This window comes from Columba livia, chromosome 1 (assembly GCF_036013475.1).
Source record: "Columba livia isolate bColLiv1 breed racing homer chromosome 1, bColLiv1.pat.W.v2, whole genome shotgun sequence".
Taxonomy (NCBI): domain Eukaryota; kingdom Metazoa; phylum Chordata; class Aves; order Columbiformes; family Columbidae; genus Columba; species Columba livia.
This window is the reverse complement of record NC_088602.1, coordinates 100,749,867-100,770,291: the sequence shown is the minus strand read 5'-3', so window position 1 is coordinate 100,770,291 and position 20,425 is coordinate 100,749,867. Positions and strand designations below refer to the sequence as shown.

At 40.2% G+C, this 20,425-nt stretch overlaps 1 protein-coding gene across 5 annotated transcripts in view; it reads left to right on the top strand.

Moving 5' to 3' along the window:
• Nucleotides 1-3,469: 3,469 nt before the first annotated feature.
• Nucleotides 3,470-20,425, top strand: part of PRRG1 (proline rich and Gla domain 1) — a 55,948-nt gene continuing 38,992 nt past the window's right edge. For 4 of the 5 annotated variants that reach the window (XR_010473985.1, XM_065070442.1, XM_065070454.1 and 1 more), the window contains exon 1: nt 3,570-3,719. Coding sequence is in view for 1 of the 5 variants with exons in the window: in XM_065070422.1 (XP_064926494.1) it covers nt 3,584-3,719 (136 nt within the window). In the remaining 4 variants the exon portion in view is untranslated. Of the gene's footprint in view, nt 3,720-20,425 lie in introns of all 5 variants that reach the window. The other variant, XM_065070422.1, reaches the window with a different exon arrangement.

Genomic DNA, 20,425 nt, shown 5'->3' with positions numbered 1-20,425 from the left:
AACAACAATTTGCCAAACAATTTGTAGGTTACAGCCAAGTATGGGGAAATGACAGGAAGGAGGACCCAGAGCAGCTGCTGCTTCAGAGAGAAGGGAAGAGGTTGAGCTGCTGCTGTCCTATGAGAGGGCCAGGATGAGCCACCAGATATTCCCATTCTCACCAGCAGGGAAAACAGCATCAACAGGACCTGCATTAGGCTATGGTAGGCAGGAAAATTCAGCCTCTTACATGAAAATTGGTCCAAATCACACACAAGAAAATGCAAAGTTCAGAGGAGACCATCCCCAGGAAGGCATTTTACTCTCTCAAGAAACCTAACGGAACTTGCCACTATTCCTTGTTCATGCCACGGAAATGTCAAGTGGTATTATTTTAGTACAAACTTGAAGCCATTATTCTGACGAATGTTCTAGTGTAAGATAAAGATAGTTTCTAAAACTTGTACCTTTCCCATCATTTATTTATTAAACTATTTTTAAAGTTGCAGCTAATTCATAAAATGCCCTTTTATTTTTATTGTGTTTAATACTAATTGATATATGTATACTGAATTACAAAATATGGTTTCATTTTAGTAAATAAATAAATCATTAGTTTAGTGAATTATGTCTACAATTAAAAAAAAAAACACAAACAAACATTCTGAGGATTCAGACCAACCTGTAAATAGAATATAGTTATATGTAATTCAAAAGCAATAACAACACCATAATTTAAATTATACCTTTTATTTTAAATGTATTTGAGTCTTCTCTGAATTTCTTCTTCATAGCACTGAAGACACTTTTCTAGTCCTAGAAAGTATTAACAACATCAGCAATAATAGTGTTTTTCTCACTGATACAACTGGTATTGAACGCAAAACAAAACAAAAAGAAACTAATTTCAGAAAAGAAAAAATGATCTAAAAGTTTGTCAATATGGCATATAAAATTTCATATTTTAATCTTCTGTTTTGAATTGCTATTGGCAAAACTTAAACATTCCTTGAAACATCAGACTTAGAGCATTTGAAAATCATATGGTTTTTGTCATGCCACTCAGTTAATCCTTAACATCACTATTCTCTTGGCAAACATTTTTCTACTTTGGCTGCAGACAAGGGGCAACCAAAACAATTTAGAGTAATTTTAAAACAATTTTATGTTCTTCCAGTAATGAAACCATCTCAGTGTAGGTTAGTGTTCAGGACAAACTTAATGCCTGGCGATTGTTGTAATTTATGAAAATTGCTCATTCCCTGAGGTCATTTTTGCAACCAAGGATTGCTGGAGTTCAGAAATGAGTCAGAAATAACCTCTTTTGTCTCTGCAGAAAACTGAAAGCACATGTTATTTACAAAGGTGGTACTCCTCAAGAGATCAAATGGGTTTACAACAACTTTTCCTTGTGGAAAAGGTAAAAATCTATCATAAGCGTGTAAGCATCCATATTCTCTAAATACACATCTTACCATGACAGCTACAATACAAAAATGAAACATGAAAATTACTTGCGACATTCTCTTTTTCTTCTCTATGCACAGTTTTTGCTTGTACAGTGTGTCTCCCTGTGCCTCTCAGTCTTTTGACTGTGAGGGTATTACACTGTTATTACACTGGTGGTGTATTACAGAGAACATAATACAATTTTATCACTTTCAAAGTCCCTTTCCTCCTCTCAGTTTTGATTTTTGACCTATAATCTTGAATTTATAGAAATCAATGCTTTAAACAAATAAATGAAAATCTAATTATGCAGACAATATTAAATGGTTTAGTTGAACCGTTCTTTTTTTTTTTTTTTTTAATACAGATTTTATCCTTCACAGACACGGATGAATGGATAAGGTTGAGGGCTTTATTGAAATACTTTTTTGTATCCAACTGGAATTAAGTCTGCAGACTGGTTTTGATTGTCAGTTCAACAACACTGGAAAGACTGTTCTTTGTGGGGTGAAGTCTGTAGTGTAGAAGAGCTCATATGAAACATGGAAGCTACTGGATTCAGAAACTGAGAAAACTGTGAACTGGGAAAGGTATATTACATATAATGCTAATATTAACAGTTATCAACTACCTTATCTTTTTCTCTCTTCTTAAGCTTCATTGTGACCCTGACTGATTCAGCTACATATGAAATCTATAAGACACTTACTGATGACTTGTTGTCAGAGCTTCAGCAAACCTTCAAAGAGCAGAGCTCTTTTGTCTCTCATTGATTCAAGGGATTTGAATTTCTAGACAATTCTGTCAAAGTACTGTCAGACATATTAATGTAATTTCTTTTGTTTAAATCCCGATGGTTTCAGTGTCAGGTCTCAGCTGACACATATGAAAGCATTAACTTTTAATTATAGGTCAAGATCCATTAAAGAAGCTGAGACATGTCTGAACTGCTGCAACCTGTGTCTCATCTTTCTGTTCACTAAACGTCTCTGTGACAGTACTATTACTTCATTGCTTTTTCTGCTGATTGTCAGTTGCCTGTTAATATAAAATTAAAGGTAAATAGTACTGGTATACAGCATAGTAATCTACTAAAAATTTAAGCCAGAGAACATTGAATATAAAGGCAAGCAGCAAATACAAAGTTAGAACACTGTATACTGATAGGGAGCTTCACTTCGATTTTCACAGAATAAATGGTATTTTACACTCCACACCATTCAGGCCTCAATGTCTTTTCTGGCAAGCCAAGATGTTGCTTTTGTGAATCGTTCCTAAGTCACTTATAACCAGGTCACTGCAACACTGACAAGAAAACAGCACCTTTGAAGTCAGGTAAGGATTATTAATTTGCTGTGAATTTTCTGAGCAGCTTTATCCTCTTCCCATAAGCATCCATGAAAAATCATAGAGGAGAAAATGAAGGTACTAATCAGAAACCAAAAAAAATAATCTAACGAGCCCTTCAGTTTCAGAGGAAGGACCAAAAATTAGTTAGCACTAATTCTAGACAGCACAAAAAACACAACTTAGCCTTAGTTTTTAATGTGGAACGTCAGGCGTTTAGGGTTCCTGAAACACATTTACCAGAGAGTGTGACATCTGAGCACACCCAAAGTCCCAGACCTCTGGGAAGCAAGACCCACCACCTCACGCAGCCACCCCTGAAGACACAGTAAAGGGGAAAATCATCACTTTATTCGCTATTTTTAGCTCTCCATCAAAGACCCTAATTGGCGTGGCGGAAGTGGGGGGAATAGTCCCCCGCCACAAGAAAGGCTGCACTTATGTGTACAAACAAACTGAGATAAACTTTAGGACTGGAAACGTGTGGGGGCCGTTTCGATCGGGCAGCAATGAAGCAACTGCCGCCGAGCCCGCCTTCCCGACCGTTAACAGGGTCTTTTGGGCTCGGGGCGACGGCCGAGGGGAGGTCCCCACGGGGGTGGCGGGAGGGGTCACCCTGCACCGGAGAAGGGGCCGGCCCCAGGCCAGCTCGGAAAGCGAGCCTCCCCTGCGGGCCCCTCGCAGGTGAAGGGAAGCGAGGGAACGAGGCGGAACGAGTGGCGGCGCGTTGCTCCGGGGTTTGCCCCGCTTCACGGCCGCCCTCTGCTCGCGGCCCCTGGCGGCCGGCACGGGCAGCCGCCTGCGGCGCATGCGCGGCGGCGTCGCCTGCTCCGCCGGGAGCGCACGGCAGAGTTCGGGGGCAGCGAGCGGGGTGGCGGCAGCGTTCGGCCACCTCCGCCGCCCACACACGGTCCGCCGGCAGATCTCCGTCTCAGGCGGCAGCGGTGAGTGCGGAGCAGCGCGGGCGGTTGGTCGGTCGGCACCTTTCCGCCGCGGGGGCTTCTGCCCCGTCCCGCGAGCGGAGCGGAGAGGCGCAGCGTGGCGGAGAGCTGTCCAGGGCGGGCCGGAGTGTCCCGGGAGCGGCGCGGGAAGCCGCGCGGTGGGGGAGGATCGCGGCTGGCAAGAAGGCGGTGACCCTCGCCTGCCTGTGGGGGCACCCATAGACACAGGCGCTGCCGCCCGCCGGGCGGGGCAGGAGCCCTCGGGGTGTCCCGGGGAGGTGGCTGCCTGGAGTGGGGCCGCCTGTGAGGGGACCGGGGGTGAGCGGGCGGGGTGGGGCGCGCTTGACGCTGCCCGGCGGCCGTGCGTGGGGCCGGGGTCCCGTGAGGGGGTGCGCCCCGTGTGGAGGTTCGCCCGGCGGGACGGTGGGGAGGCCCTCGAAGGGGAGAATGGGTGAAACGTACCCGGCCGCCCTCTCTCCTCCCTTTGCCGGGCTCCGGCGGCTGCTGGCGGAGCCGCCCGGAAAACTTCCCCCAAGGGGTTTTTGCCATTTCCAGTTAAGCCAGGGAAGAAAGTGTTTTGACTATATTTAACAAAGGAAAAATCCTGCGGACTTTCTTTTTCGAAAGAGGCTAATGGTTTTCTTCAAAACGGACAGCTAATAATTTTTTCTCTTAGGTTTTAAAAAGCACCACCACCAAACCAAAACCACAAAATAAAACCACAACCATCTGAAGCTTTCACAATCCTGTTAAAACTTTTTTCACTTTTGGCAGGGTCACCCAAAGACTCCATCTGTATTAGACCCACAGTAGCCACAGCAGTCACTGCTGCTGGAGCTTTAAGGTGCTGAGTATGGGCAGGTATGTTTAGGCTATGAACCTGATTCTCCAGGGGTCTGATGGACCTCTCCTGGGCCTAACATGGGCAAGAGAACAATTTATTCATATCCACAGGAAACAAGAGGGAGGCAGGGAGCGTCATCACAGTTGAAACTGGGGTTGAATGCTGCACTGTTGGAGGGGTGAAAGAGCAAGCAGTGGCTAGTCTTGTTGGCAACCAGACATAGAGGAATGGAGCCAGTGAGGAAAGGGAAGATGGCTGTAAGCAAATGAAGACACTTGAAAGAATCTCAGGTTTTCATAACCTCGTTGTCATAGATAAGACTGGGGAGATAAGAGGTACGGTTATGCATATGTTGGTGTTCTAGATTAAAATCAAGATCTTAAATTTATTATTACTATAGGCTGGTGCTGTCACTCAAAAAAGCCCTAGTTCTGCTTTTTCTGCAACCTTGCTGCTTGCTCATTGTCACCTTCTGTACCATCTTCTCCCCATGCTGACACTATTGTTTATACAGCAGTGGAGTGAAGTGGCATGGGGCATTACCCACAGATTTATACTAACATTTTAAACATTTTTTTTCTGATTAACCTAGTTAGTGTTCAGCTCTGGTTCTCTGCACTGCCATAGGGGTGCTTATGCTAGCTCAATGAAAGATGTGTGATGTGGAGAGAAAGACTTTATTTTTTTGTATATAAATTAATAGGTATCTGTGTAAAAGCACTGAGTTTTTTAATGTACGTATGTGTTTGTATACACTTAGGCACACACATGCCTTTGTAAAGGAATTGTGCAACTGTGATGTTGTGCATTCTGGGCCTTGTGTTGAACAGAGGGAGTGCCGTTGATAAAGCGGTTGTGGGGGAGGTTTACAAGTGCGAGAGGTGACTAGGAGTCTGAGTAGACATATCCAGTAAGGGTGAGTTTGTAAGAGTGGTTCTTGCTACACTAACAGGGTGAGATTAGAGGCCAGAGAAGAGGGGATGGGGAATTTCTGTGTGAGAGTACTGCGTGGAAACAGAGGAGCAAGACTTTACACTCATCAGTTCAGCTGTCTCATTTCAATGTCTTTTAGGCAATAAAATTCTGTTTTCCAGAACAGATTAGGATAGAGTCTGGGATTCCTGAGCATCTTCATTTTCTCGGATTAGCAAATACGAGAAAATCCCCAGGCAAAACATGGATTAGCCCTTTCTCTGGCAGGTTCATCCAGAAATTTGCATCCAACTAGTGCTGCAAGATAGTGTATTAGCTCAAATGGCAAGGCATTGCATCTAGTTGTAACACCTGTAGCTGTTGAAATTATAACATGGTGGCATCAGTTTTCTTTTGTTAAAGTCGATAGTTACACATGCTTAAAATACTAATACTAACATGGTCATTTCCAGAAGCACTCATAAATCAAGAAGAGAGCACTGAAGTTATTTAGTTAGCTTTAATTCAGCCTCTTTGTACATCTAGACTGGACTACAGTTTTTTAGTAAGTAATAACACATTTTTCGTTGCATTAAAAAGTCCTGTTATATTCAAAGTATTAAGGAGATGAAGTATTTTGGTCTTATCCCCATTAATTTGGTTGTGTGACATCAAGATTTATTTTCTGAATGTGACTCAAATCTGTGTTCAGATTCTGCTTTGACTGTGGAATCATAAGTGTCCTTGTGTCTTCTCTTGTGCTTACCATTTTAATAACTCACTACTAGACAAATTCCTCCCTTAATTGACAAAACTCTGCTAAGACAAGGAAGTAATCATCTTCCTGCACCACATGAAAAATGAAAGATAAAACTGTGGAGACCAGATCTGGTCCAGGTAGGATCTGATTTTTTTCAGGGTATTGAGTTTCAGTGTCCTGGTTTATATTAAATGCACAGGTGCAAAAAATTGTTTTATTTTTTTTTTGTCTAAGCCTATGCTGCTTTTTAAAATCAAGCAATCAGATTTTGGGACAGACACCCCTAAAATAAAATGCATGTAGTAGCGTTCACATTTAAACAATATTTTTAAGTAATTTATGTAGTGTGTCGAGGGTTAAAGATTGCGGGGTGACAATAAAACCCTGGCAGATGTATTGTTAACCCCCTCTCCCCCTCCCACACTTCCCCCTCCCTCTCCCCCCTTTTTCACTAAGGAGAGGCGATTGGGAGGAAAAGAAGCACAGAGTGAAGAGAGTTGGAAAAAATTGAAGATGTTTTACTAATGCTACTAATAAGAATAGAGAAAATAATACAAAATATACAAAACCAATCTTGAAAGTCTCAGCAACTGCAGAGCCGGCAACCAAAGTCCTGGATTAGACTCTGCAGCCAATCGGAGCTGGATTCAGTCTGTCACTAGGCCTCAGTTCGCAGGGACGACTAGCAAGGTCCTCTCCTAATTGTCGGCCATAAGCAGAAGGGAAAAGGGAAAAGCAAAAAGCACACGAGATCCTCGTGATCTCCCACTTTTATATGAAGTATTCACGTGAATGGAATGTTATACACAGTTGGTCAGTTTCTTGGTCTCTTGTTTCTCGTCGCCCCTCTCGCGAGATGTCCATCTGTGCTTATCAATAAGTTTGCATTCCATTGCTAGGTTTACCAAAACATGTGTCTGGTTCTCCAGGAAAATGCAGTTAATATGAAGGCTTTAGCTGACAGGAAAAAATCACTGAAAGAGAAACTTGTTTTTAGCAAAACCAGGACAAGTGTCTTGAATGAATTCTGTGGCAAAAGCAGGGGTAAAATATACTTTAGGACAGTGCTAAGTTATTTTAGACTACAGTATTGTGAACCATTTTTGTTGGCTGTGTCATCTTAAACGGGTCACTTTTCCTGTGATCCTCTTGCCCATCATTTTGTCCTGCCTATCCCTGTGACCTCCTTCATTTGTGAAAGCATAATCATTTCCATATCCACCTCATGAGGTGGATCACAGAATTAATCAGGTTGAAAAACAAGTCTATATCTGACTTTTGACTCTTACCTGGCTCTTGTAAACAGTTGGATGGGGGGGGAACAAGAGATTCAGTTGGTACCACTTAACCCCCAGTATGAGTGCTTGGAAAAATCTAAGCCGTTTTGCCCCTCCACTTTCCTCCTCCATTAATCCCATAAATCTTATATGCTTCATTTCTTCCCGTTTACTCAACAAATGACACCAGGGACCTATAGGCAAGAATTTTCTTTTGTTGCACCATCCTGTTAAGAGCTCTTGCTTTCAGTTTCTCACCTCAATTCTGAACTTCTCTGCTGCTTTTCATCATGCCCTTACACAAATTTCTATCAGCTATGTTTCCAGGATACTGTCTTTCTTTTGTTCGTGTTTCTGTAATGTCTTTTTTTTTCCTTCAGCCTCCACAGACAATCGACTTTCTTTCCCACATCCCTTGCTTCCTCTCCTCTTCCACATTATAAACAAAAGCACTTGCAATGTTCAGTAGAGAACAATACAGAATGGGCCAGGGAGTGGATTAAATGACCTAATGTCTAATATCTGTTCTCCTGCCAGCTATTTTTGTTTGAGTTCAGATGTCGATAACTATTTGACCTTTTAAAATCTAATCTGACAATACCCAGCCCTTTCCTTGTTTACCTTTGGTTTGTTTACTGATTTTTGTGAAGTAAAATTTGATACACATTTGTGAGGTCTGAAATACGCTTAATCCATTTTCTTGTTGCCAGCGTTTTGATGGTACTGATTATCAGGTGATCTGTGTTTTAGTCAAGGTTGCTGAACACCATTATTAAAATAGCTACATTTCAAAAGCGAAGCCTGTCTTCCTCCTGGAAGTTGAAGAAATTACATGCTAACTACCTAAAATCACACTGTGTGTTTTGCTTTGCTAAGGAAACACGTTTGTTGAAAGGTATTTTATGCATATCTCAGGCTATTGCTTATTTTTAGTGACAGATATTTTACATAATGATTAACTTTTATCCGAAGTTACACATCTGTTCAAAAATACACTTGTAAAATCTGACAAGAAACATATTTACACAGCCCAACACATTGGAGTTAGCATCCAGGGCTAAGACTCCTGGACAATATAGTAGCACAAGAAGTGTTGCCTGTTTTTAAACTAAGAATGCTGCTTTGTGTCTTTTTTTTTTTTTTGGTCTTTTTTTTTTTGTCTTTTTTTTTTCTTTGGTCTTTTTTTTTTTTTTTTTTCCTTGAGGAAGAGACAAGCTATCCCGCAGTTGCATCTTGAAAGTTTGAGCTCACTCGCATTTTACACACTACATTCTACTGTGTATCTGCTCAGGGGAGTGCTTCTTTTAAAGCATTTGATTCAACCTTCTCATATTGCTTCTGGAATGATGTTCATTGAAAGTTGGCACCTTAGGTTTTGAGATCATGTACCCAACATACTTTCAGTTTTTCAACGCAGTGGTCAGTTTGGACCAATATGATTAGTCCAACAGTGGTCAGATTAAATGGCACTAAAATCCAGAGAGGGACTATGTGAAAGGTGGTATTGCAGTAGTTTATCATAGATAAAACTTAATCCTGGCGAAGTATGTTTGCCCGAACTCTAGGGTAGGTGAGATTTTGTTTACACCAAGGTGTTATACCCTATTGTTGTAATTCTGGATGTTCCAGTTTTGCTGAGCTCTTTGTTTTCCTATAGTATAAGAATGAATGCTGTGGACTGGTTTCAAGATTCAATTTACAGCAATTAATCATTAAATCCCTATTGCTGAATTAACTGTTTAATATAACTGTCTAAAATGTAATATTTATTATAATTAGCCGTATTTCTAAATGTCTACTACTTAGCATTGAAGAATGATTCCTTTTTGGCTCAAAGTGTGAATTTGTTAGCTTGCTAGTGAGAGACAGTTTGAGGGAATGCTACCAGGAAAATTCTGAAATAGTGGCTTCATCAGATGCGTGAACTTTTGCACCTCCCTGTACCTTCAGGTTTATCAGTGTGCTGTTTACTGACCTTATGAGTATTCAGCTTTGATTTGCAGAGTATTTCTCTTCGAACTATTTGCTAAATAAAGCTGGGATGAGAAGCAACTTTCTGTTTATCTTTTTGTCTCTAGTCTTTGTTCTCGTGGCTATAGGAAAGGGTTGCATGAGGTCTCAACATAATTATTAGCAGACTCTCTTGCTTGTCTTCCTATAGATTTCCCCTGTGGCAGCTGAAATTAGAACAGTCCGTGACATTTTATTTCAGCACTGCTGAGCAGTTCTGAGTATCAGAAATGAAACAGTTCACTGTACTATTTTCTGTTTGCTGTTGTTGGTTATCAGATCTGCAGGCAGCAGCAAAATAAAGGCATGGCTTAGTCTGGAAAACTGAGTGTGTGACTTTGTAAGCAGCTTAGCTGATCTAAGCTTGCCCTGCTGCCTGAAAACAGGAGTTCTTGCTTTTCCCCTCCATCCTTGCTGTGTTTTGCATTCTGACTGCTTCCCTTGTGCTGGCGGTAGTGCTGTTAATGCTGTAAGGTCAACTGAACTGGGGAGCTGATATGTTTTAAAATTAAACCAGTCAAACTAAAAGTAGGCATACTGATAACCACACAAAAGGCTTTCCACTTCGCTACCTCTGGCCAGCCTTAGGGGGGGGCTACCAGCAGACCTTGTGTTGAGACAAGAGAGGGAGTGGGACTATGACTGTGTGGGGGGACTGCCTGCTCAGACAGCACCTTAGCTGGGATGGATTTAAGTGTTGACTCTGAAACTCTCCATGAAGCAGCAGTGTATCGGTATCTTCCTCTGCTGACATCTTTAAAGGACAGCAGCAAACTGCTCAAGGAGGAGGAGGATAGAAGGAAGTCCCTCAAGAGAGCCAAGAACCTGGTGAACCTTAGCGTCAGACTCAGAAAGGTGAACAAATTCATCTTTTATGGAAAGGCCACTTATGACGAACTGTAAAGAGCCACACTACAAACTCATGAGATCTACAGTTGTCTCAGAAAAATTGAAGCGTCAAAGGACTTTCGCTGTGGCCATTATTTGATCAAACCTTTGCCAAGCATTCCTAAAGTTTTCATCTAACTTAAAGAAAGAAATTTATTACAGTGAGAAGTATATATTCATTGGAACAACCTCCCCAGGGATATGGCAATGTTTCCGTCACTGCACGTGTTCAAGATGCAATTGGACAGGGTGCTAGATAACCTCATCTGGGCTCCCTTTCCTGGGAAAGGTTGGACCAGATGATCTTTTGATGTTCCTTCCAACCTGTGTTGCCCAATGGTTCTGTGGTTTTTTTATTTTTTTTTTCCTGGGTGGGAGGATGGTTGATGTGATCTACGCCTGAAATAAAAAAGGTAGAGATGCACCTACTGGTGGGCAGCCTGTCTAGGAAGGTTCTCCAATGATTTCTTCAATGTATTACGTATGTAAATAAATATAACAGAATTACCAGATTTTAAAAATGTCAGCAGTGTATTTGTTTGCACTAGAAGACTCCTCCTTCACATTATTAATTGCTAGAGTAGGTGTACAGTTTCTTGGGAACTCGGGGGGAAACACCCTTTAAATCTTCCAAGAAGAAATGTTAGATACTGTAGAGGATCTTCCAGTTGTGAATAAAGTTTTCAAAAATTAACTTCATTTAAATTATGTATATGCTTTTGACACAACTAAGATCAATTATATCTTCAAATATGATTAATTGCACACAAATTTGATACATTAATTTGACATGTCAGTGTTAGGAACCTCAGTATGTGTAAAATTTTTCTTGCTTTAAATCTTTAAAAACTGATTTCTAAAGCTAAAATCCTTCTGAATTGTTTTTGTTATACACTTTTTTGTATTTCCTACTCACAAGCAGAATGGGTATTATCCTAAACCAGTAGGAGAGCATCAGTAGAATTATTGTTTTAGTTTTGGGAGGTCCTCTAGTGTTTTCACAGTGCTGGAAAGTGTGCAGAACTCTTTGTAAGGATGCCCTGATACTGGTAGTTTTGTGACTGCTGAAACTCGTGCAGCATCATTCCCTATGGATTTATGCTGTGTGGTTGATCATTTATAAGCTGTGACTTAAAGGTTTATTTATTTCTTCATAAATGACAAATTTGAATTAGGTGTTAATTTTTCTTCCAGTCTTTTCTTGAGTTACAATGTGTGACAGTTACAATGTTCAGAATGCCTTCATCCGCTATACTGTTGGGTTTGCTTTAGGCAAACTTACATGAATTTAAGGTTTTCTGTTGTTCTGTAGTAGTTGATTGGAAAGGACCAATAAGTAAAATTGTTGGACTAGAGGACATAAGGAGACCCCAGGTAGACACTAAGCCTTTTTACTGAAGGAAAAAAACCTCAAAATAGGAAAACTGTGTTCACACCCTTTGAAAAGAAATACTGTTGAAGTTTTCAATTTTTGCATTTCTAGTAATTCTTACAGAATGGTACTCATTTAAAATAAACATTGATACTTGATTTCAATCTTATTGAACCAAATGTAATTTATGCTATTGAGACTACAAGGTAAATAAGGAAGGATGCAAAACTAGTTGCCTGCCAGGTTGGTTTGGGTGGCCCATACAGTCTAGGAAGCTCATCCTTCCTTTCGTGGAGACCAAAGGCCTGAAGGAGGAGAGGGAGGTCAGTGAGAGAGGTACAAAGCCATAATGCAGAGCACAGAACTGCATCAGCCCACATCTAGGGCTCCGATCCTTGGTGAAGGATGGGTAGCAGTGGTAAGAAGGGAAGAGAAATTCCTTGACTCCTCCTCAAGGCTGAAGCCCAAACATCATGCTTTATTATACTCCAGATGTGTAAATCAGCTGACGTACTTTCGTGTGTAGTTTCGTTCAAATCCTACTTAGAAAAAATAAGTGTAAGGCAGTAAAAAAAGACAGGCATGATGTGTGCATCTTCATGTATTTGCAAATTCAGGTAAAGCTGATACGAGGGGAAATGGGCATGGGTGTTTTGAGAGAAGGAAACAGCAGTATTTAAAAAACTCTTCTTTTTTTTTTTTCCTGATTTGTAGGGCTGTTTAGCCTTCTGTTTTACTGAGAAGTATGACTGCAGCTGTTCTGTGGGTTCTGGTGGTGTACACCTTTCTCTGTGCTCTCTTGATGTGATTTCCCAGTGTGACAGAAAATTTCATAAAGATTTGTAAAGGGGTTGTGCCTCATTATCTTTTCCCTAGTTACCATGAAATTCAGTGAGATGAAATATGTATTTATGACTTTTCCATCACTTCTATGCAGTTTGCTATTTGGTTGACTGGAAAATCCCATTAAAACATGCTTTGAAATGCTGTCATATGTGCCTTGCTTCAGGGGAAGGCAGGCAGGGTGGAAACTTGTATTAAAACATGCTGACGGTGCGTAAATATTTGGAAGAGAAGACTTTGTTTGCACATTCCTCTAGCTTAATTTAGCACTTCACAACGATATTCCTTTTTATTATTTTCTGGCTATTTTTTCTAAATTAGATGAGGTATAAGACATGCATGTGCCAAACAAGTACTAAATATTATTTCTCTACAGAGCAGAATATTTGCCTCACCTTTGCCGCATCACAGGAAAGCAAAATAAACTTTATGAAGTAGTAGGCTTACGTTTGTTATAACATCATTGCATGCAAAACAAAGATGCCAATGTGAAATTATCCTGATTTCTTTTGGCTACAGAAATGCACATTCTGAGACCTAGAATCTTTCTGGGTTTTTTGTTTGGTGGGTTTTGGTTTTGTTGTTGTTTGGTTTTTTGTTTTTGATATTTTGTTTTTTTTTTTTTTTTTTTAATAGCAGCTTGAAAAATACTGGTAGTTTAGAGGGAAGCAGATTTTTAAAAATAGCTACTGCTCCTTGCCCTTCACAGTATTGTAAAAATTTCAAGAAAAACTTCAGTGCATTGAGGATATTTTTCAAATATATGGAACTGTCAGGTCTCTTTTTCTGTGAAAAGAGGAGACTTGAATATTGGATACAGACTGATGCAGTTGGAGGCTGAATTTTGCACAGCCAGTTTGTATTATTGTGAAGTCCATGAGGGTATTATTTGTGATATTTCAGTCATGGTTTTGCTGTGGAAGAAAGTATCTGTGAGAGATTCAAAGTAGGAAAAATAGTACATTTTCAGCTTTGATCTTGTGACCTTTTGAGTTGACAAACATTGTACCTGCAATGGAATTATATTCTTGTGAAGTGACTGTGCCCTTACACTCTTGCTTAAACCTTCCCTCTTACAGACATGATCTAAACTGCAAAGTGAAAATTGGCTTGTTTGTTATTTATAAAACACATGCAAATGTTTCATTTGTATGACAACAGGGGAGCAAAATAGGGGAGAAAAAAATGAGTGCACATTCAAAGCTGCTTCTAGTTTGTGGAGGCTGTGAGTGAAAACACTCTGCAAAGAAAACAAGTCTGCAGCAATTCTGATCGAGTTGATGTGGGGTTTTTTTGTGTGTTTGTTTTTTGTTTTTTTAAAAAAAGAATTAGCAGATTCATTGCCTGTTCTATTTTACTGTATTCTTTTAGATACATAGTAGCTATTCAATAAGCAGCTATCACTTTACAAGTATAAAAGAATTTATCAATACATTATTTAAAACTTCAGCCACCTGTAAATGCAAGGCAGGACGGTCATAATGTAGTTTCCTTGGCTTATTGTGTATTGACTTTGTGTGTTACTTTATTATTTTAGAAACTGATTACATTTAAGAGAGGAAGTTATTGACAATATACATAATGGTGATCATAAACTGGATGTTAACTTTGTAGTCTGTAATTGCAAGCTTCCACTCTTTAGGTATGGGTGTTGGGGGGAATGTGCTTTTTGGTTTTACGGAGTTTTTGGGGGGCATGGAGGTTGGCTAGGTTGTCTCCTAGTTCACAGATTAAGTATATATGTCTCTTTTTTTTCTGGTATTTCTGAGCAAACACTCTGGTATTATATTTCAGGTTTTTAGCTCTTACATTGGGCCCTGTGGTATCCTGTGTATTATCCATGTTTAACTTCCATAGTAAGAACACAGTGTTTGAAGACATGAGGCAAGCATGTAGACTACTTCAGAAATCTCACAGTGGTGAAGGTTTTTTTTGTTTCTTTGATTTCATGGTTTTGTTTTCCCTGAGGGAGAGCCTCAGGTTACTTCTGGTTTTTGTCAACTTATTTGTCAAAGTAGTTTTGTAGCTCTGCAGGAAGTTTTGCCAGACACCCCATAACAACCATTGGTTCTTTGCTGAGGGGTCGTTTATCTAGAGCTTCCTTCCTTACAGATCCTTACTGCCTTGAGTGTAGTCAAACAGTACGCCTTGGGTGTATCTGCAGTAGCATTTCGGTTCAGATTAGGAGTATGCTTTGGAAGCAAAACTCTTAATTGTCACTGTGCTTTGGTTTACGTTCAGAATAATTTCAAAGCACTCAGATTGAATCACTTTTGGATGAAAGTGAAGCAGAACATGCACCCCAAGAACATATGTGTTGCAGTCCCACTGCTGCACAGTGTTCAGGTCATGGAATCAAATGAGAGCTGCCCCAAAGTAAAATTCTCAGTGGGTGTGTTGTGTTAATGTTGGGTCCTCAGCACTGTTTTGTTCTCCAGATTCACTCCTATTGCTCTGCATTCCTGGCTAATGTGAGTATAGTCATGGACAGAGATAAACATAATGCACTTAGAGGATATTATTCATGACTACTGTACTTGCTTCAGACAGAGTCCAGCTATTCAAACCTAAGTGAGAATAGATAATATCAAAGTAGCTGACAACTTGAGTGTGATTTGGAAGCTGACACTTAAACAATAATTAGGTCAGTGAGCAGGAGAGCTATAATGAAGCTGTTTTTCTGTTTCTTGCTTTTTCCTACTTCATTAGTCTGAGTTCTCCTCCATTCTCCAAAATGCTTATTCTTGTGAGGCAGTCACTAATCCAAATCAGGACAATACTGTCACTCCTCTTACGTGCTGGCTGCACTCTATTCTGATCTCTTCAAGTTTTTTTTTAATTACCAGCTTGCAAAGCTCTGTACAGGCTGTGGCTGGTCCTGAGCATGGTGAATGCTTTCTGACTTTCTACTTTCTGCCAGTGAAAATGAATAATTGTTTACAGTTGCCAAAGGTGCCGTGCCTCCTGAGATACCGATGCAATTGGCAAACCCCATCTTCACTTCAGTGAGAACATTAGTGGGTTTTCTCTGTTCTTCGTGGTCTGTGTCACATTTCCTTAAAAGGTGTTGAGGGGGGAACAGAAAGTAGAATGGGTAAGTAAAGCAGTATCATTAGTTTTATGTCCAAACAAAATGAGGATAAAAACACATCCTACTGTGAAAGCTTTATTTAAGTGTTCACTGTTCCCACTTGAAAAGGAAGGAGAGGAATTCCCAAAGTATAGGGTTATTGTAACCTAAAGCAATATCTTTTAACAGTAGTTTACAGGAGGCTGAAGCTCTGTAGGCTGCTCAGAAATGCATCATCTCTTGAGGATTTGTGCAATTCTGGTTTCAATATAGATCATTACTTAAGCATTCAATTGTGCCTCCCAGGAGCTGGCCCAAATGATTCCCATGTGCTTCATAACAATGAAACCCACCCAAATTCTCCCTCGCTAAAGGGAGAGCATTGTTACCTCTTCCAGGTGTCCTACTCACCAAAATGGATTAAGAGATTGTTCCTGTCTGGTTTTGAAGGGGAACAGAAAGAAGAGATCTTACATCGCTCCTCCTTTGAAGTAGAGAAGCCTGAAAGTAACCAGAGAATAACCAACCAGAATATTGTTGCAGCTTTAAAAACAACAAAACCCACAAAGTACAGAAGGGATGGCAAAGTTGAGGCAGAAGTTTAGGGTTCAGTGTCAGCCAGCTGAAGTTCTGTCCAGCTACATTCCCGAGGAACCCCCTTCTCTCTGCTAACAGGGCGGTGTTCAATAGTTGTACTCAGTGTGCTTGTCCTGTGAGTAATTATTTATTTTGCTGGTTTAAGACATAATGGCAATCCACTAAGTACAGGTTTCCCTTAGTGATCTGGTCTTTGTTTTTGGGTCCATGGGTAATCAAAATTAATGATAATGTTTTATAATGCTGTGATTGGATAGTATCTACAATGCAGAGATTTTTTTTTTTTTCAGTTCTCTGTTTCACTCTTAGCCTTTTGCTGTGTAGTCTCAGGTGGGACAAATCTTTTGTATCCTTTTTTGGTAGTTTCAAAGTGTTCCACCCCTCTTTATTCTCACCCAAATTCCCTGGAAACCTTGCTTTTCCAAGCTAACTGAAATTAATAAATACAGGCTTCTCACATATGGACTTCTCAACCATGGACTTTCTGTTCAGAGAAAAGTCAGTGTAGTTGTCCAGCATTTCAATACATGTAAATTCTTTTGTGCACTTTTCCTAGGGAAAAAGTTACTTTGAAACAGATTATAGTGAGTAAAATTGTAGTCTTCTCTAACATTTTTTCCAAGGATGTAAAAGACTCGTTTGGTAGGCAATCAGGTAATTATTAACTGTCTTCCTGTGTAATTATTTAACATTTTAATTTTTCCTCTAACAAACCTCCCACAGGAGTGTTTCAGTTGTTGCACTGCATGTGGTTTGGGGCTGAGGACTAGAAAAAGGGTGTTTATTTTTAGACTGAACATCTATTGATGTTTTAGTTAGCAGTGTCCCATGAATGTACCTGCTTTCATAAAAAGCTCCAGAAGAACCTAAATATTTATAACTTTAAAAAACTGTGTAGCTCTCTATGGCATCTGGTTGTAAATTGCATCCTGGTGGTATCATTAATTGTACAGAATACAAAACTAAAATACAACTGTATCCCATTAGAGTTGTATTGCAGAGTGAAAAAAGCGACTTCCCTCTTCCCTACCTGAACACCGTCCTGCATGTCCCTGCCCACCTGTGAAAGGAGCATGGTGGCCTTGCAGCATTTTAAGTCCATGATAGTGCAGCAAGGGAGAAACTGAGCAAGGGAAAATACTGCTGCTGCTTTATGTTATCGTTATTTTCTTGTAATCCCTTCCTGCAAGGGCTTGCTTTGTTCTTCATGTTTTGTCTCCCTAGAACACATGACAGTCAGTGAGTGAGAACAGTGAAGACAGTTTGATCTTGTGCGCCCTTCATCACATCCTCTGCCCTTTAATGGTACAAGCTGCACACAAGTTTCTATCAAACTTGTAGCCAGGAAATGTGCCAAGAAGAAGTGTACCTGCCAACCAAATATTGTTATCTTAACAAATGCAACAAAATCTTGCAGATATATTGTCTTGACCCAACATTTTTTAATGCTGAAATCAGTTAGCTTCCCAACTTAACAGACACACTGCACTGCTAGAATATGATTACCAGCTTTGGAAATGTGTATAAAATATTCTATGCTTTGTGCTTATACATAGTGAATACAAGGTTTGGGCACTTTCAGGATTGAGGAAAAAATATTTAGGTTAGTTGCGGAAAGAAACGCACAGCTTGGTTTGTTACTTCAATGTTAGTTCCTTAAACTGTCGTGCAAAATGTTTGTCCTCATTAAGACACTGGCCTTTGGTGGTGGTAAATAGAACAGACCTTGTCAGGTATGTCTCCAATGCTGTTTCAAATGCTTTAGAACACATTGTATTTCCCATTGAGTCATATTTTCTACTAAAAGTGGATGGTCGTTTTAGTTTTGGTTTGGTTGGCTTTTTGGTTGGTTTGGTGTGGGTTTTTTATTTTTGTTTGGTTGGGGGTTTGTTGTTGTTTATGTTTGGTTTATTTTGTGGTTTTTTTGATTGGTGGTGGTGATTTTTTACCATTATACTGACACCTAAGAAGGAAGTCAGAAAAGATCACTTATCAGCTTGCCACTGAACTCAGAATTTGACGCACAGCCTGGCTGTCAATGCCATGCTGCCCACCATGTTGTCACTTTTTTCAGAAGCAAATCTAAGGTGATGTATAACCTCTTGGAGAGTGTGAGTGGTAATACATAGAACACAGTGGAAGAGGGATTCCTGAAACAATAAATGTTGGTGTTACTAGTAATATACTATCTATGGGATTTTTTTTGTTCTTGCATTTGTGTATATATATATGACAAACATTGCTCTGACACCAAAGGACCATCCTAGCTTTCAGCAAGGTTCATGAAGACTTAAAAGCAGAAAAATAAATAAAGAATCGGGTAGAGGAATAAATGAGTCAGTAGCAAGTCAAGATGTTCCTGTAGTGTTGCCAGCCTTCTTCGGTTTTATTAGCTGGTTTATGAAGGTAAAAAAAAGTATGTACTTGTCTGTGCTTGGTCCCTTCTTTCAAACAAGCTTTAAACTGTTTAGTCAGTTTGAACCGACTGTTGGAGAGTAGAGGACCAAAACGTAATTAACTTACTTCCCTTTAGGGAAAGGGACAGTTAAGTAGAAGGCAAAGACCCAAGTTGTTCCTGCGCAGTGGGCGAGTCTGTTCTGTGAGTGTAATGGCCATGTAGTGGCAGGGTGACCATTGCTGGTGTCCTCTATCAGCCTCCTGCCCAGTTAGTATTTGAGTGTTGTAGCTGGACACTAGCAATGTTTTGTGGGAGCTTGGAAATGAAAAGGTTTGGAGAGATATGGAGAGGGAAGGCAGGGGAGCACAAACCAACACACATTTGTAGGAAAGTAGACGTAATTAGTTCCAGGGAGATCTAAATATTTTTAACTGGTGTAAGAATCTGATGTAGATTGTTGAAGGGAAGTTTCTGTAGCGCAGCTCTGGAAAGCTGTATTTTGTAATGTCGGAAGGGTGAAGAGAAATGTAATTTGTGGGTTTTTTGCTAATTCAGCAAATCTTTATTGTGTCACTAGCTTATAATATACTTGCTTTAATTTCCACTGAAGAAAATAAAAGGTGTTTTCCCTTTTGTGCGGTGGTTTTTGTTTTTATTCTTCTCTTCCGTATTTCCCCTGCTTTCCCAGTCTGTGTATGTCATTATTCTGATGTTTATTCCCAAAGATCATGACGTAGCAATCACCTTGTGCCAGGTGCCGAGGCAGCGCTTGTGCCCCTGGGCAGTCTCGCACTCTGCTCCTGGTGGAGAATCTCCATAATATGGGGGAGGCACCTGAATCCCCATGTTTCCACCACAATTCCCAGTAGGCAGAGCTTGAAGATTTCTTCTGTGCAGATATTTGGGTTGTAACAGTGTGACTACACAGAAAATGACACTAATTTTATTCAAGAAACAAGTGGCAAAGGTGGTTTTGTCTTTGCACAGCATAGTCTGCTAAGAAAAATTTAGGCTAATAAAAGAGGTTATATATATATTCTGAAGACTTTGTTAAACCCTCTGCTCCTGTTACCCTATAATACTTAGTAATGAGAAGCTAAATACTAGGGTGATGAGATTTAAAAGTGCTTTAGTGTCTGTTGTTTATTCACATTTATTTGATGTACTTACTTGAAAATCGGTTTACTCCTCCATTTTACATGTCCTGTAGTCCCAGTCCTACAGTTTTGTTAGCAGACTGGGATGTCTTTATAGGAGTTCCATTAACTTCATCAGGAGTTACAAGTACAGCAGTTTGCTCTTGCATGATGAATTACAGTGTTGGACGGGTTGTGCTGGAAATGTTGACTTTCCCCCTTTGTGCATAGTTATCACTTTTTTACAGAGAGGTTTGCTTATAAGGTTTTGTTTATATGGAGAGTGAGGACATTAGTGTGGTATGACACGTTGATGTGTAACCTGGCCTTTGAAGTAGAATTAATGCTAACCTTTAAGAGTAGGTAATTTATTAGTAAAAAAACAAAACACCAACAACTTTTACCTCATGGTGTTCTACCAGCTTGGTTAGACAGCTTCACCTTTCTCGTACTTTGCTGAAAGCTTTTATTTTCTTAACTTTTTGTGTACTGGCAAAGACTTGGAGAAACTGAAAAGAGGTTAAAAGAACCCCACAAACTACTCTTCCTGCCTTCAGATGCAGTTCTTCTTGGCTCTATGCTTGGTGGGTGCACTGAGCTTC